The sequence below is a fragment of the Centruroides vittatus genome, unplaced genomic scaffold, assembly GCF_030686945.1.
Source record: "Centruroides vittatus isolate TY-2023 unplaced genomic scaffold, ASM3068694v2 scaffold_3315, whole genome shotgun sequence".
Lineage (NCBI taxonomy): Eukaryota > Metazoa > Arthropoda > Arachnida > Scorpiones > Buthidae > Centruroides > Centruroides vittatus.
Window position 1 is genome coordinate 4,054,168 of NW_027122703.1, and position 19,457 is coordinate 4,073,624.

At 29.8% G+C, this 19,457-nt stretch overlaps 1 protein-coding gene across 1 annotated transcript in view; it reads right to left on the reverse strand.

Annotated features, from left to right (window-relative positions):
- Positions 1 to 9,200: 9,200 nt before the first annotated feature.
- LOC136988585 (glutamate rich 3-like) overlaps positions 9,201 to 19,457 on the reverse strand; it is a 36,955-nt gene continuing 26,698 nt past the window's right edge. Inside the window, exons 9-12 of the mRNA XM_067286483.1 lie at positions 13,879 to 14,030; positions 11,078 to 11,157; positions 10,800 to 10,995; positions 9,201 to 9,642 (exon numbers count right to left, since the gene is read on the reverse strand). Of these exons, the coding sequence (XP_067142584.1) occupies positions 9,227 to 9,642; positions 10,800 to 10,995; positions 11,078 to 11,157; positions 13,879 to 14,030 (844 nt within the window). The 3' untranslated portion in view covers positions 9,201 to 9,226. The remainder of the gene's footprint in view (positions 9,643 to 10,799; positions 10,996 to 11,077; positions 11,158 to 13,878; positions 14,031 to 19,457) is intronic.

Here is a 19,457-nt window from a genome sequence, read left to right on the forward strand (position 1 = left end):
TTTTTTGTTACGCTTAATCTGCATGTGAAAGTCGCTGAAGCCAAGTACTATATATAAAAGATATCACGCATAAGTTTAATACATCTTTATCATTGGTATTATCACTAATTATGGTATATACATGCTTATTCTTTTAGCAGAACCAAATATATTTGATTTATCCTAATAGAAAGACAATGATTATAAAGCATTCAACATTGTAAAAATAATTACTTAGCATTTAAAATATTAAAATATACTGGATTCATTGAATAATTTACATACGTGTCATTAACAATTACATGATTACGTACTGAGAAATGCATTACAATACAAGGAAATTTATAAGTGAAAAATATCCTGCACACTTTAAAACTTTACTGCGTTGTATAGTAGTGCCAAGAGAACTTGTCAGATAAATAAAACTTGGTATGATGATTTCACTTTGCCTTCATAAGGTTTTCTCAACTGTGACAATCCAGAACAAAAATCTTTTTTTTTTCTTAATTATATCACCATGAGAAATAATTGATTCATGCCATGGGCCAAAGGAATGCCACAATATAACAACTACACAATCTGTAGTCGAGCGTACTGGTTATGTCTTAGTCGTGCCATTCTCCCAATAGATGACTTATTTGTTAAGCTCCAGAAGCATCCATTGACATCCTGTAATAAACTTTAGATTAATGATCTTAGTTTTTTTGGTATACCTCATGACATCACACAGTTAACTCATGGTACAAGAAACATCTATTAACAAAAGAAATGTTGCTGATAGAAAGGACATTGCCAACAACAGTCCAAACTACTAGTCCTAACACAAATGTGAATATTCCCATAATTTTCATTCCTGCTCAGCATATAAGAAAAGAATTGCAATCAGTGCACTTAATTAAGTTACTTTGCCAGAATGTGCATGAACTGTTAACTTCATCATGGATTGATTGGTTGAACCTATGAAAAGCCTTCACTGTTTACTGGATGTGATCAGTATGAGCAATTGGAGATTGTGGAAATGTCTGTTAATTTTAAATCAGAAACCAGAGCAAGCTATAATGTAATACTAAAGAACTGTGGAAAAAACTCAACCTAAATCAACAACTACAAGCAATTATATATTTTGACATTGTCACAATTCCTGGTTGCAATTTTAAATCATATTTTTGATTTAATTTAAAATATATGCTTTGGAGTTGAATAGTGTCATGCCCCTGTACATCATACTTTTCCTGTTAACAATAGTCATGCCAGTCATCTAACTCCATTCTGGAGAAAAATTTTGAATTAAAATCATGCAACTCATTCTACCAGCTATAAGTGAGGTAATACGCAATGTGCTGCATAAACCGGCTTCCGACATAAGAAGAATTCCACAGAGTAATAATATGGTGCAAAGAAGGATTGACGAAATGGCTCAGTCTGTAGAAAATTCTTTATGTGAGTACTTAAAAACATCTGAATTCTCTACACAGCTTGACAAGGCAACTTTACCAGGAAATGAAGCATTTTAGCTTATGTAAGATTTGTAAAAGATGAGAATATTTCCCAAAAATTGTTATTTGCCAAATGTTTGGAAACTGATATAAAAGGTGAAATAATATTTAATAAATTAAAAACATTTTTTGATACAAAAGATATACCCTTGAGTAATATCCTCTCTGTTGCTACTGACTGTGCTCCGGCAATGGTAGGACGACACCAAGGTTTTCTGGCATACTTGAAACAAGCTAAACCGAATATATTATCTGTACATCGTATCATTCACCAACACCATTTAGTTGCCAAAAACCTTAGTGAATGCTTGCATGGTCACTAGATTATGTCATTTGGGCAGTTAATAAAATAATTATTTGCTCAACTTTGTTTAGAAAATGATGAAGATTATATTCGTTTACTACTTAACACAGAAGTTCATTGGTTATATAAAGGTGCATGTTTGGATCGATTTTATGCACTCTTTGATTCAGTGTTGGAATTCCTGGACAGGAAAGACAGTGATTTGCGGCTCAATTTAATTACAGGTAGGCCTCCTACAACGCGGTAGATACGTTCCTTGAAAATACCGCGTTGTGGGAAATCGCGTTATAGGAGAGACCAACTTAATACAAAAACTGGGATTTGGTTCGAAAAAAGAGAAAAACTGCCTTTTATGGTGTAACATTTTCATCATTTTTTAAATTTATGTACATAAAAAGCTTAAATAAAATTCAACATCATATAAAAACTAAAAAGATTATGATTTCAAGTCAAAATCAAAAAGAAACATAATGTTATGCTCAAATTCAGTCATCATCATCACTTATTATAGTTGTTCGAGAATGTTTGAATGGCCTTATTTCAAGATCTGAGCTTGTTCCATCAAGTTCTACTGCACTTATGGGATCTGTTGCGATTTTTCTATTATGTGAAAGATAATTCATTTCTGAATACCCAAAACCACGTTGTAAGAAAATTTCTGCATTTTTCCAACCGCGTTGGAGCGAAAACGTGTTGTAAAGGTATCGTGTTGTAGGAGGCCTACCTGTAATTCAAAAAATGACGACAGCATGTATGACTGACTTATTTGCCAAATTTAACGAAACTGATTTGAAGTTACAAGGTGATCAATTAAATTTAGTCAAAACTAAAAGTATAATATCTGCGTTTGTTGCAAAACTTTCGGAGAGGAGAATGCTCTCAGTTTCCAAATCTTTCAAAATTGCAAAACGAGATGATGATTTGCTTGTTTATTGTCAACACTTAAATGGCTCTTCATTCTGATCTCAGCCAAAGATTTGAAGATATTCTTCACTTGGGCATCCCCGATTGGATGTTGGACCCTTTTGCAAGTAGACCCACAAACCCAGATGAAGCCATACTAATACAGGAGGAACTTATTGAATTATCCACAAATGAGGAGCTGAAACCAATGATTCAACAAGGATACCACAAATTCTGGTTACAAAAACAGATACCAATTTTATATCCTGCATTATGGGCCGCTGTTGATTGCTTTACAGTCTTCCCATTTAGTAGAGCGTGGATTTAGTGCAGTTATGAACCTCATCACGAAAAAAAGAAATTGACTGCAAATTAGTACTCGCGGACATTTACGAATGTTACTCACAAACATCGAGCCAGAAGTTTAGGAACTACAGCTCTACATTGTTGATATAATTATATGTAGTAATAGCAAAAAAAAAAAGAACACAAGAAAACATTATTTACTTTAGTTCTTTCAAAGACTTTCCTTAGAGTCAAATTTGCTGCAGATAAAGGTATGTCCTGGAAATTTAACTTTATATATTCCTACATCATTAACATTAATGCTAAAATTGACACAATCTTCAACATGATATAAAGAAAGACTTAGATTGGGCACAAATCTGGATAGGTTATTTTTGTTAACAGATATTACATTACCTTAATGAACTGATAAGCACACAGTAAATTTAATTTTTATCAAAGAAAAGTTAACCAATAATCCTGTTTTATAATTCTATGACATGAACAAATATACTCAAGAGTAGATGCTAGTAGTGGCCTAGTTATCTGTGGCACTAGTTTCAAAAGCACTTACAGTATGTCAGAAAAGCTGGATTCAAATTGAAAAATTATTATAGTTTTTGGTAGTGAAAGATTTTGGTAATATCTGTTTATAGAAGAAACTCAAGCAGGTAGGAACTGCAAACCGTATCAACTTTAATAAAAAAAAAATGGATAATCGTATTTGCAATATAGCACAGAATAGTAGCATCCGGACCCACAGCTAAGGGGGGCTACAAGGAGGCTAAGCAACTTCAGCTTAATCATATATCCTCATATGCAGTATATATAACATAAATTTATGTGATGAAAGTGAAAACATAAGCCACGATTACTTATTACACTTAAATTGTAGCTAGCAGACCTAGTGGTGGATGATAAAAGAAAAGTACTAGTCACAATTATTTCGATTTGTTCCTGTACCATCAATTACTATGTGACTGATAACACCAGTTCACACTTTGAAGTAATGGTATGGCAGAACAACAACCATTTTTAGTGACTTCTTTACTGTCCGTATCTAGTATTACTAGAGTTAAACAATAACCTGTATAAAAGTAAAATAGAATACCCAAATAAGTTACCTCATATTTCTTCCAAGTAGTAGTAGTATCATAACTTGCTTTAATGAACGGTTAGATGATGATAATAGAAGGAACATCTGGAATGAGCTCCTGAACAAGAAAATAATCAAAAAATGTACTGCGACTGAAAAACCAAAAAAAACTCTCTCATTATTACTATACTATGCTTATTTAGTTATTGTGCATTGTATTAGATTAATAATTCATGTAAATAAAAGAAGACAGTGTTATGATAATGATATATATGCCATGTGCTATCAAGTACCACAGTACAGCTACACAAGAGTATTGCTATATATGTTAATCGTTGCATCCTCCCAACAGATATATAGAGATTTTACAAACGTGCTACCTAAAATAAGTTTATTACAGGATGTTGACAGATTGATTGATAAATCTCATGAAATCATCCAAGAAATTTTTGTTTTTCTAGAATATTTTTTGTGTTGTAGCAAGTTTTATTTTGCATATTCTCTCAACACTGCTCTGTTTAAAACTTTACTCTATACAGAGTAACTTTTAAATTAACACGACTATCAGTTTTGATAATGAGATTAGAAAAGTATAAAAATGCAATCTATATTATTAGATTCAAGTAATGAAATCTTCGAAGTTTGAATAGTTTATATCGGGCTAAAGCTAAATTAACACAATAATACTGCATCACAGTTCAATAAAGTCTCTCAATTTAAATCATTTCCAAAAACTTTCTTTGTCAAATAGACAATGTAATAATAGGAGCTGTTTAGCATGTTTTCAAGTTTTATTAATTTATTTTTATATAAATGTTTTATTTCCTAAATGTTAAAATGCTATTAGCTTTTGTAGATATTAGTATGTAACAATAGTCTTTCATATAAATATTTTTAAAAACAACATCACATACAAATTGCATCCTTCTTTGAACTTCTATAGTTTAGTTGCCAAAGATTATCATTATTGTTATTACAGGTACTCCTCACTTTACGACCTACCTGTTTAATGACCACTCGCACTTATGATCAATCGAGTTTCGACCTGCAATTTGGGGAATCCCCTTTCTCAGCTTGAGTGTCGGTCAGTGGCGAATGGTGACATGCGCACTAAGCGTACTATAATAGGCTTGCGCGCGTACTGTAATAGTCTTATAGTACTATAATAGTCTTTTTATGAATAAATTTGAAGTTTGTTGCATAATTTGTATAATTTTACAATGATCCTATATTTCTGGTGCAAGCTCCTCGCTTATCGACCAATTCGCTTAACGACGTAGTCGTCGGAATGGAACTCGGTTGTAAAGTGAGGAGTACCTGTATTATACTTTCTATATTGACATATAAAATATCTTTTTATAAACATGTAATTTCTATACAATAACAATTTCATATTTACAGAAAATAATTACAGTTTATATTAAACTAAGCTGTTTCTGAATATGTCAATAATTTTATAACTTAGATAACCTTTATTAAATTTGATTTTATTTTATACAATTATTATTAAATTAGCAAATTAATGTAGTTTTTATTAAATTATTTATAAGCTGTGTAATATTTTATTCCAAATATAAAGACAGAAAATTAGATTTACAGCCACTCCCTGACATATATGGATCACATTGTGCAGAACTTTATGCAAGATGAGTTGCACTAAGTCAAATTTACGTAAATCAGAAAGTGGACGTATGTCGATCTTCAGATTTAATCTGATGACTTCTGGTCCCTTATCATTCAAGTGGATTTGATAAAAATGAATAAAATAAATTTTTACCTTCTGAATTCAAAATTCATACTTAATAAAATAATTGATTATTCCTCTTAAAATTTAATTTGATTTTTATACACAGTTATCCTTTCAAGAGAAAAATATGTAAATGAAATAACAGATTCATACATTTTTCTTAATAATCATAATTATTCAATCAAATTGAATGCCTCCTTAATGTACACTATTATACCAATTTGACATCCTTTTACACTTCCATTACAGAAACATACATGAATGACATCAAACTGACATAAAAGCATACATTATTCTGACAAAATACAGTGGGCGATCGGTCAACGAACACTTTTGCGAAAGGTTTTTTGTTCAAACAACAAACACCTCACAGAACAAACACAAGAAGCAACATAAAAAATGAATACCGATTGGTCTTCCCTCCGAAAAGTTTCAAATTGTTGCCCTTGTTTGGGTGACAATTTGAAACTTTTCGGAGCACGGGAGACATCGACGCTCAACCCAGTATATACTGATCGGATAGTATTCCTCCGAACTTTGAGACTCTCCCTTGTAATTCCAGCCTTTTATTTTCTGACAGAAAAAATTCTTTTATAGTATTCCCAAGACTGTCAGGCGAGCACTAGTTAAGTTTTGCATCAATTTTTATTTTTGAAAGATGAGAGTATAATAGCAAAGGTAGAGAATGGGCAGATGTTTGATCTGATGTTGCTAGGCAGTATGGCTCGAACAGATCTACAGTAGGCCACAGTTCAATCTTATCTAAGAAAAATACAGTATAATCAAGAAGACTCAAGCAGCTAAAGGAGTAACAAAAATCACATCTGAGAAATAAAGAACATTGAATAGTTCATGATGGAACCTGAAACGGATCTAATGACAGAAGACGTCAAGAACTCTTGAATAAAGAACACCAAGAGACGGCAAAATATGTTTTCTTGTGAAAAAGAGGATTAATGCTGATATCTGCTATTAAAGATCTTTTGAAGAAGTGGGAGGATGTCAGAACAACGGTCTTAGAATGGCATCCAAACCAGAGTTGAGATTAATAGGCTTAGGGATCTCTACAATTACAAAGCTATTAATTACTTCTGAAAAATCCTGAAGAGAGAAAAGCAGTCGACATTAGACAGATTCTTTAACCCCCACAAATGGAAAAAACATGACTAATAAAAATGCAAGACTTATATATGTATTATTATTATTACATATAAATAAACATAGTAAGAAAGTATATATTTTTTATTTTTGGGGTCTACAGAACAAATTAGTCAAATTCCCATAAAAACCTATTGTAAATGGATAATCGGTTAACAAACAATTTGGATAGAGAACAAAGTCTTGGAACAGATTATGTTCGTTAACCAATCACCTACTGTAAATGAATCTTAAGTAAATATGCTGCATAATCAAATCCGTGGGCAATTTTTAATGGAACTTAATTTTATACATTGGCAAAGTATAAAAATACTATTGGTCCCTGATACCCTGATACTTATCTTAAAAAATGGAACTAATTATACACTTTGCAATTATTCTAACAAAATAATTAATGATTATTAAAATAAAAATCTATGTCTAATTTCCTTCTGTTAATAGTATAAAGTAGTTTTACAATGATACATTAAACAATTTCGTCTTTATATTGTGATTTTTTAATGGAATCATGTAATCTTACTTATATATAGTTTAATGTTAAACATGAACAACTCTCATTAAATTACATTAAAAGTTTAATGCCTAGTACTTGAAGTATCATTCGTAACACTTTTTTTCCTTTAACATTGGAACGAGTTATCAAAATTCCTAATCCTTCGATGAGGATATCAAAGTTTTATTTAAAAAATTGTTTTAATTAAATTAACTTATAATTGGAAGCTTTTCACAAGATTTCCTAAAGTTCAGTTCAATTTATTATTTTATTCAACTGTGTTTTAAAATCTAGTAGTAATGGGTTTTAAAAATAACATGATTTGAAACTGATGGATGTTAATTTAAGAAATCTGATCAATAATTATTTTGTAAAAATGAAAGTAAGGAAAGGAAAAGGAACATAACTAAATACGATACAAAGCTGAATAAAGGATAATGAATTACGGATAAAACTGATAATATTTAAGTAAATAAATCTTGAAAATGTATTTTATTTAAATGATATAAAGAAAATTCCTATAATTATAATCACTAAAATTAAACAATTACATTTTCAATGTTATAAAATGTCTTAATTTTTTCAAATAGCCAATTATAATTATCTGATTATTGTATAGTCAATTTAATGACATAATTTTTATCTGTTTGGAAATGTTTCACTTGTAAATAAAACTATTTAGTTACATTAATATAATGCTTAAAATGTAAGAGTTTTTGGCAACATACAGATAATTCTTGAATGATGTTCACTAGTGTACCTGATATATAATTATCATTAAAATATTCTGATCATGAATGTCCTTAATAATTATTTACTCTATGCTTATCTTCACTAAATTAACAAACATGAAACAAAATCTGTATCATTTAAATAGCATTACAACTGAGTTTTCCATTTATAAACATAAACAGATTAATAAGAAAATGCAAGATCATTATTTGCAAATTATCTTAAACCTGACTGTTTGTTGATGTCATAACATTGCAATTTCATATTCAGTTAATATTTAATTAGTTAATATTAGGCATATTAATTATATATATATTAAATAAAATTATAAAAAATAAACAGGAACATTATTTGCTGAAAGCAGATTTTGTAGTGAGAATGTGACTAGATGCATTCATATCTGCAGATAATTGAAGTGTGAACTGCCATAATTCATCATTGTAAATGCCATTTTTTTCTATGTTTTATTGAAGAATTGATTTCTAAATGCAACACTTTCTGCTACAAAAAATATTTGGCAATATTGGCACTGTAAGTGGCTGTATTTTGAAGTTGAATTTATGTGAAGCCATAACGTTTAAAGTACCAAGGTGTAAGCCATGTGACTTTTGGCACTTAAAATATTACAGCTTATATTTACATCATTTTGATATTCCAGAGAATTTGTAGCTTAGTGAGTTTTTTTTACCATTTTATTGTAAAATTGAAAAGAATTCATTCACTAGAAAAAGTGTTTTTTATCTCACCTGAAAAGTTTGTTTTTTTTGGCATTTACAACAATAAATTATGGCATTGCATGCTTCAATTAAGCAATCTCATAATATAAATGGATAATTCCAAAATACATAAAATCTTTGATACACAGTAGTTGATATACTAAATTCATTTTTTTAAAAATGTGTAGCTTGTAAAAAATTAGTTGTAAATAAAATATAATTTCTATTTAACAAAAATTATATTTAAGTTAAAACTTAAGTTTCACTAGAAATTTTCAATAAACAATAACAAAAAATATAAAATATAGCAACATCAATTAATTCCCTATACTTGTTGCATTTATATGAACATCGGCAGTGACAATATGTTGAACGCCATCATCCTCCTCATCAGAAGAAAAACTATTATAATTTTGACTATTCTGAGATTTTCTTCTCCAGTGGTGAATGGGATTATAAGAAGGATAATCAATGCTTCCAACACTGTCTTTTCTGTCATCTTGAATTTCGGATTCCTCTCTATAAAGAATTTCAGATTCCTCTTCTGATTTAAGTATGGAATCTTGTCTGCAAAAGTCATTTCTTTTATCATCATTTGTTTTAAACTGATCATTCTCTTCTATGTTTTCTTCGTCGGAATTGTATTCAATTGATAAACAGGTTTCGTGATAAGGAACGGAATCTTCAAAAATGGATCCTTTGGATACTTGACGAACAAAGGTATTTGAATGGTCTTGAAGAAAAAACAATTAATATACATTACAAATTTTAATTTTTAGTAGGATGAATAATAATAAAATTAAGTTAAATATCTTATAATGAAACAACAAATTATTTTAATTTTAGGATGCATTTCCTAGTAAAGTTGCTTTACTTAAGCTTCTGGAGGGTGCTTTAAGCAATTTCCACTTTTCTAAGAAACACTTCTACTCAACACCTAAGCTACTCAACATTGTTGTTTGGCTCTTTTTTCTTGTTGTACAAATAGAAATGTTTAGTCGGAAACAATGCAGAATTATTGCTGAGACTATAAAATATCAGAGGCAGCCAATTAAGAAAATTTGTATAAACAAACATCATTAAACCCAATATATTATAAAGCTACACACCAACCAATAGCCGTTTCTAGCCCGATAATATTCGGCATTGGTTGGCGTGTAGCTTTAAGAAAACTTGATATTGTGTAAAAGTGCAATTACCTATATACTGCAATGACAGAATGTGTGCTTTAGTCATTACCAATAAATCTAAAAATGTTTATGTCTGAATAGAAGATTATGTGTAAAATTGCATTTATAATTTTTCTGATAACCAGTTTAAAACAGATTTTGGTGTGCCACAATTTTCATTTCAGGTACAGTGTATAATTTATGGTGGCAGCCATCTTAACTTGTCTTCAGCACTTATGAATCTTGCTGTACCAGCTCTACAGCAGCCAACTTAAAGTGGAAATAGTTTACTGTCTTAACAAAGAGACTTTACTAGGAAATGCACCTTTAATCTTTACCTCTACTTCTTATAATTGAAATTTCATTATCATTGTTCATTAATGAGTTTTATTTCATAGATCCAAAATAAAATATTCATTATTTGATTTCTGAAAACCCTATAACATTATAATCATTCCATGCTATGTAAAAAATAACCTATTTTTAAAGTAACTGTGTTGAAAACACATTAAAATTATGAAATTTTATGATGTAAAGTAATCTATCATTTCTTATTTAATTATTATTTAAATAAACTATTTCCAGTTTTTTTTCATACACTTTATTTATAAAGAGAGTCAAAAAATTTATGTGGTTTATGTATGAAATTTGTTAGCTTTAAAAAAATACACTTTTAGACTATATAAATTATTTAATAAAAAATTAATATATGTTATTAAACCTTGGTCAACATTTTCTGTTATCATTTCATAGATTTCTTCTTCTTTATCAGAACCTGATTTCTCTCTCAGATAGTCTTCATCACTTTCCGATAAATGTTCCTGTTCTACTTCTTTTGGCAAATCTTCTTTTATATCTTCATTTTCACTCAATATTGGTTCCTCTGGGATTTCTTCAACTATCTCCTTATCACTTTCCTAGGAAAAAATGACAACACTCAATAATATAATTGATACAATATGTGTACTAATTATGATTAAAAGGTAGTGATTATTTTACTTGTAAGTTTTCTTTCGTGTCTTTATTAATCTGCTGCTCCAATTTTATATTTTCTGATTTTTCCACAGGTTTTTCGTATGCTTATTAAACAAAATTTATTCACATTTATTATCATTAGTTTTTAAAATATAAATTGTAATTATCATTATACATGTTCAACATATTGTAAATATAATAAAAACTTATTTAATGTTTTTGATTTCTTAATTATTTGAAGACAAAGTCCTTCCCAAAAATAAGGAACCACCATTTATTGTGTCCAGGACATTACATTTTTGGCGACTGACCTTTCCTTTATGGTGGTTCCTTATTTTTGGGAAGGACTTTGTCTTCAAATAATTAATCATAATTATCGCCATCGGACGAAGATTTACAAAAATATTTTTAAAGTATCGTCACCAGGGGGTAGCTTTTCTCATCTACATTTTACCAGCGCCGATTTCGTTGTAGATAAAAGCCGAAACGACCCCAAGAAGGTATGATGGAAGAAGAATAGAAGACGTCCGTATATCACCAGTAACTGCTTTTTAAAAAATGTTTATATTTTTAATTACTTTACATTTGTGTTTTTTAAAGGAATGTTTGGCGACCAGTAGCCTCAAAGGAAAGGTCAGTCGCCAAAAATGTAATGTCCTGGACACAATAAATGGTGGTTCCTTATTTTTGGGAAGGACTTTGTCTTCAAATAATTAAGTATAAATTATCTCACGAATTCCCACGAAGATATCTACAAAAAAAAAAAAAAAAAAAGTTTTTGATTTCTTAAAGATAAAATGATTGTTTTAAGTGCAAATATCCATATTTCCACACATATAAGATTCTCTTATAAATGAGGGAATGATCGACAATATTTATTTATTTTGTTTTATCTAATACATAGGAGATGTTATGAGGACAATATTGGCCTCCTCCATACAACAAACAAGTAATTACATTTTGCATTACAATATTCTGCAATATTCACTATTTTTAAAACATTTTTATAGAATCAGAAGTATATTTTTATTTTGGTCTTTATTTTTAATAATGGTTACCACAGAGTTATATGTAATTTACATTGAGACAGCAGTGTAGTGCTTTTATATGCAAGTTATGCTCTTATAAGTAAAGCAGGATGTGTGTTTCAAAACTGAAAAAACCAGTGATTTTCATATATAAGAGCATACTCTTAGTTGTGCAGAAATAGGATATAAAAGTAAGTAATTAAATTACAAACAAATATAAAATAAGCAAGACAATTTATAACATAACATTCATTATTCAACAAAATTTCTGTAAACATTCAGGGAATGTTTATAGGAATTTTGTTGAATAATGTGCAGAACTAACTTTATTTTGGTAGAATATTATTCGACATGTCTGATGTTCTACCAGCTTCTGAAAACATACTGCCCGAAATCCTGCTAGTTACTGTCAGAGTCATTGCAGTTCATGTTCCCGAACCTCTTCATTGCTTGAGAAACATCTGCCAACTAGACGTTTTTTTCAAAGATCCAAAAAGGCGATAATCACGCAATGCCAGATCCTGGCTATAAGATCTTTTTTCGAGCCTTTAAAAGAATACAGTCAAACCTGTTTTTGTGCGGGGGATAGGGACCGCATAAAAGAAAATGCATAAAAAAAATCGTGCAAAACTTCACGAGTGGCTATAAAAAATAGTTTTCGCAACACAATTAAAGAAATATTTTTTTATGCGGTGAATAGGCACTGCATAAAAAAAAGTCTCACGTAGAAAATAACTCGAAACCGTACGAAATAACTAGGAATTGCTTTTTTAACTCCTTGGGCCTTTTTCTGCAACACCTAATGGGGAAAAAAATCCTCTAAGAATTTTAATTTTTATATTAATTAATTATTTCCACTTAAATACGAATCTAACATTAAAAAGTTAAAAATAATCGTTAAATAATGATTTTATTTGATAAATATAGCTGCAGGAAGTGTTATTTCATTTAACAAGGCATGAAATTTCACACCTGCAGTCTAAAGCTGGAGGGGAGCTAACTTACCGCATCTGTTCAAATATAACATAATATTTATGGTTTTTATGCTATTAAAATAAGAGGGGACCGAAATAAACGTATGAGAAAAAAATTTTACTGAATAAAAAATGAAAAAACCTGCTGATGTCATAGAAAACAACCAATAGAGTTTTTAAAAATTTTACAGGAGTCAATTATATTCTAATTTGATTGAAATTTTCATATACCACACAAAAAAAAAATTGCACAAAACAAATCGCACAGAAAAAGACCGCACAAAAACAGGTTTGACTGTACTTGGCCAGAGAAGGTTTTTGAAGCAATGAAAAGATTCAGATGACCATGACATCAATCAATAGACTTTTATGCAATATGTTTTGAGAAGCCAGTACAACATTAGGACAAATGAATGAATGTTTATAGGGATTTTGTTGAATACTAAATGTTACACATGTTAGAAATTTTCTTGCATGTCATTTGATAAATATTTATTTTCTTCCTAATACTTGTCCCCTTGTGAGCTTATAAAAACATTGTGAAATACATCATCAAAGATAAACATATGAAAACTGTATCATGAAGGTAAAATAAATAACACAGAAAATATCATCAAACATCTCAACCAGAGACAAAAATCATCATTGTCATAGTTTGTGTATGATGATAAAAAGATAACAAGTCTCATTTTTTATTTTCATATCTTATACTTTATATCACAATTTATTTAAATTAAATGTTAGTAAAATAAATATGTAAAAACACAATAAAATTTTTGATATAATCATATTTAAAATTAAAAACAAAATTTTTTTCTCTTACTTTTATCAAAAGAATCTACAGTTATTGATCTCTCCGATTTTTGGCTGCTTCCATTAATGCTATTTTTCAATTTTTTTTGTAAAGTCTTTGTATATTTTGGAGGAGGAGGATGGCGGGGTCTATATATTCCTAAACTTTCTTCAACTTGACATCTATTTATCAAACAGAAGTAAACAAGTAATTAACAGTTTAAATTATGAGATTTTATGAAATTTTATGAATATTCTATTCCACTCATTTGTTCAATTATAGTACTTTATTTTATGATTAAATACCATTACTTTTACTATTTTGTATTAGAAATGTTTGCATTAGGTTGAAGAATACCATATCACTGAATACATATTGTATAAAATTTTTAATTTTATATAAAACAAGTAAAATGCCAAAGCCATTTTTGAGACAAGACTATGTCTCAGGGACTTGTGGCTCAACTGCCCACCATTTTCTAAGGAAAAGAGAAAAATGAGCACTCTCCAATGAGGAAAAGTTGACACCAGTACTCAGGTCCTGGTGTAGATTATGGCGGGCTTTGTTGCCGCCTTGGTTACAACAGGACAACAGGTTGCATTGTCACGGGCTTGTTCTCGGCTATGGTTCATCGAAGTGAGATCACTTCGATGCTCACTCTCCAATCTTCTTTGATATCACTGGTTTTGAGCTCAATTGTTCAAATTCTGCCGGCCATGGCCACAACCATGACCACGAGGCATTTTCGGTGAAATTGGATGGGTTAATATCAAAATTTCTCTCCATTACGTGCTTCCCCAGGTTGAATTTTTGTCAACGCCTAATAAAAGTTCCTGTTTTTAAAAAAATAATCGTGGCTATTGTATCATCCAAAATTATTTTTTTATTTTGCACAAACAAAATAAATGTAAAAACAAAAAAAAATTATATTTCAGAAGTTAGTTTTAATATAAAAAAATTAGAATACTAGCACCATCTAGTTTCAAAAATATTCTGATGCTGAAACGAGATATCTTGGGTCAACCAGTCAAGGTCAGCACATCACGACCAGATATGTCGGGAATACGACAGGACAGGTAAATGGTTTTTTTCAAAGATTCGTTTGTCAAAATTCAATTTCACAATGTTCGCATTTCCAACTTCCCAACAAGCAACACATGTGCAAATCTTGCACTAGTGCCTGTTTATAAAAAGAGTGTTGCCATTTTGTATTTTATTTTGACTCTGTTCCCTGAGTACCTACCTACAAGTCTGATTTTTTTATGTGCACATGATTTGGGCACCTAATACTCTGTGCCAAATTGCAACTCCTGACATGTACAGTACTTCATATCTCTAAGGTATGGGGAACCATTGACAGCACCATGATTTTATAAACAAGACATAATCTTGTCAAAAAATAAGAGTAAAAGGAAAAGTTTTATATAGAAATAAAATAATTCAAAAACTGGCTCATTTTGCTTTTCAAATCTTTTGAACTCCTTTATATGGGTCAATAAAGATATTGACCCATATAAAGGATCCTTATTTAAAGTTTATATTTGGTGACTGAATTGACATTTATAAAATGATCGGTAAGGTCGTATCTACATTCCCCTATTTACATCAATGAGTATTAGCAATGACTTTTCAATTTCAACTTTGTTGTCATTTTAATAAACTGGGTTTAAAAAACCCAGTTTATTAAAATAAACAAGTAGAAGTCAACAACTATTTTCTGTTAGACAAGAATTGATATTTTTCATCTGACCAATGAAATTGTCCCATTCCCTACCATTTAAATATTGCATTCTTAGCAAGCACAAAATGTACTTGTGGTTTTCTGGGTGCTAAGTGTGAATCTTTGGTCCATTTCTTTCGAAACTTGATTGTTCATTTATTTTTATTATGTGAATTTGTGATTTTTTTGTGATGAATGAATGTCATATGAAGATAGAATATTCAAAGTAGATTTTTATTCTGTTTTGTTACTTTTCCCTTTTATAATTCATTTAACACTTTGTAATAAACATGACAATGATGGGCTAAAATAACCAAACTCTTAATATGCCTCCATTAAAAAGTGTATTTAATTTTGTTATTAAAAAATGCTGTTAATTTGACTTAAATTAGCCTAATAAAAATTTGACAAATTGCATGAGAAGATAATTCAAGACAGCCAAATTTTTTTTATAATGTTAACTCTAACATACCAACCACAGCTAAATATGAAATAGTAATTGGCAAATCAATCAAATTTTGCAAAAAAATAGACCAAATATTTAAACTTGGCACCATCACCATCAAAAACCCCTGAAAGCATATTTTGTGCTCACTGGTAACTTAATGTATATTAAGTAATTTTCTTATTTGAATTTTATTTGATTTTGTAAATGGGAGATTTAAAGTTAATTTGGTCAAAAGAAGTCATTGGCCTTCTCCTGAATGAGAGGATGGTCCCTGAAAAGTTTCACTGCATTTGCTCAAACTGTGTCAAAATTCATAAAGAAAAAACTAACAAACTTTCTTTTTTATATATTAGATAAGTTAATTTTAATTTAATTTAGAATTCTCTGGAAGAAAAGAATCTGCCCAAAGCTGGACTCAGACTTCCAACTCCCACTTACCATGCTGTTGTGTTGGCAGTTACTCTATCTGGGGCTCCATCCAATCTTTGCTTCCAGAGCCATTAATTAATTTCAGATATAACCATACTGGTCACTTATGGTGCCAAATGAAGATGACTTAGTGCCCAGAGCCCTTCATGGCAATCAGCTGACTTATCCTTTAAATTTATCACAAGATGGTAGCCTAACTGCCTGCCTCTAGTCAAATAATTTTGCTTCAGATTATTAATGAGACTTAAAATAACCAAGTGAAAGTTTCCTCTAACTTCTGTCTCCTCAGGCCAATTTGTCAATTATACACAGTTTCAGATGTTCAAATTCAGTTTCATTAGAAATACACCTCTACACTTAAGTCAGTTCTGTATATACAACTTATTTACAAGAAATGTATGCAAAGTATCATGTCATTACATACAGGGTTCCTACTCAAATTTTTGTTTTGAATTCCCTGACTTTCCCTGATTTTCCCTGACCAACTTTGTCCAAATTCCCTGACCCTCACATTTCTTACGGTATGGAATATCGACATAATAAAACAGCATTTTATTTACTGCGAACATTGAGTATATCTATCCCTCTTTTTGCCTAGTTGTATGTTTCAAAGACTGCCACATTAAAAAAATACAGTATGCATACATCCTGTAGAAAAATGTATGATAGAATCCACAACTTCAATGTAATGAAAAAATAAGCAATTTACAAATGAAATATGAGCTTTTTATTTTATCATTATTTATCAATATTATTTGTATGTAAATCTAGTAAATACAAGATAGCATATAATCAACAAACAGTATTCTTTGATATACAAATAGTACTGTACTGTACTTAAAATGAACTCTTGACTTAGAAACACATAATTTTAAAATCTTTCAACAAAAAGAGTAACGTTTTTTAAACAGCAACATAATTTTAACAAAAAGTTAAATTTAAAAATTTTCAAATAAAGCATTTGTTCCCTCATAAAAAAATCGATTATGTAAAAAAAGAAATAGTTTTCTTTTGTCAACCACATTATTTCAAAATGGCGTAAAAATAGATTGTATATAAAAAGGGATAGGTGTAAGTTTTTACTATAGCTTCTCTAACAAATCACTAAATCTAGCAAAAAATTAGCTGAATTGGCAACTCATTAAAAGAAAAAAAATGTTTCGTTGCCGCCATTTTGATTTTGGTTTAAAGGCCAGAGTTTTAATAATTATTTTTAATAATTTTTATTTATTATTTAATTTCGCATTAAATTTTGTCTTTGCATAAAATTTTCTTAAGAATGCAGACAAAATTTATCTGTTTTAACCCTTAATTACAAATCTTATAATTATTGCAAATCATATCACAAACCATCTTTCTCACTTTTATAGCAAATTTTAATAAATGAACTAATGTTTTCAGCAATGTTAAATAGCCTTCCTCAGGTTTAACATAATTTCAAACGTCAATTATAACATAAGATTTGAAACTTCACGTTTCACTTGTGAGATTTGATGACTATTTTCCTTTGGGAAAATAAAAGGGATAAAGTTAATTCTCCCAACGTCAGGAAAGTCGAAGGACTAATAAGTTGTGGGAAACATGGTACAGACGGACGAAGACACCTCTTTACCATTTAACCCATTTATTGTAAAAATATGCTTACAATATAGCTAAAGTTGTCTTCGTTTCTTGTCTTAAGTTCATAGTGATGGTAGTGGAATCCGGAGCAATGTTCAGTAAACAATCCGGAAAGGAAAGTTCATTTGATTTCTGTTTGATGTCTAGCACTAACATATATCACTCGTGTTTTTCCTGAGTTAGAAAAGTCCTCCTTTTAAAAGGCAACTGTTAATTTGTGGAAGGAAAAGGTAGTCCTCAATCGTGGGGATGGGGATCTAATGGATTCTCTGATTTACTTACGTCAATCGAAGAATCCGAGTTCACAGAAGTATTCATTGTCTTTTCAAACAATGGAAAATCCAACTCCAATCCAAATGATCGATCTTGAGAGCTGCACTGTCTTTACTACTTCTCAAGTTTTTATAAAAAAATTTTTACTCGTTCCTTTTTTTTCATCCAATAATTTAATTTTTTTATGTTTTTCTATTTTAGTGAGACTTGTATTTCTATGACGTCATAGTATTACGAAAATTAGGATTCTTAAAATGTATAGAATTAAAATAAAATAAATGCACTCAAACCTGTTTTTGTGTGGTGGATAAGGACCACATAAAAGAAAATGCATAAAAAAACGCACGAGTAGCTATAAAAAATAGTTTTCGTAACACAAAAAGTATTTTTTTATGCGGTGAATACAGACCGCATAAAAAAAGTCTCACGTGAAAAATAACTCAAAATCGTACGAAATAACTAGGAATTGCTTCTTTAACTCCTTGGGCCTTTTTCTGCAATCCCTAATGGGGGAAATAATCCTCTAAGAAGTTTAATTTTTATATTAATTGTTTCCACTTAAATACGAATCTAACATTAAAAAAATTTGCCAGGAAATAATTCCTGCGAAATAAACACCCTCCCAAAAAGTGGTTTTACAGAAAAACTATATAAAAAGTTAAAAGTAATTGTTAAAAAATACTTTTATTTGATAAATATAGCTGCAGGAAGTGTTATTCTTTCATTTAACAAGGCATGAAATTTCACACCTGCAGTCTACATTTAACACAATATTTCTGATTTTTATGCTATTAAAATACCAGGGGACCGAAAAAAAGGTAAGAGAAAAAAATTTTACTTAATAGAAAATGAAAAAACTTGATGTCATAGAAAACATCCAATAGAGTTTTAAAAAATTTTACAGAAGTCAATTATGTTCCAATTTGATTGAAATTTTCATATACCGCACAAAAACAGGTTTGAGTGTACAGAAATAAACTTCAAACGAAATTACAATTATATGTTAATAAAATATAGAAGTTCAGCACATAGAATCGTAACTACAAATCTTTTTCTTTTGCAACATAACTATAAAAATTGTTTTGTTGTTGTTTCGCGCAAAAGATAATCAAATTTATT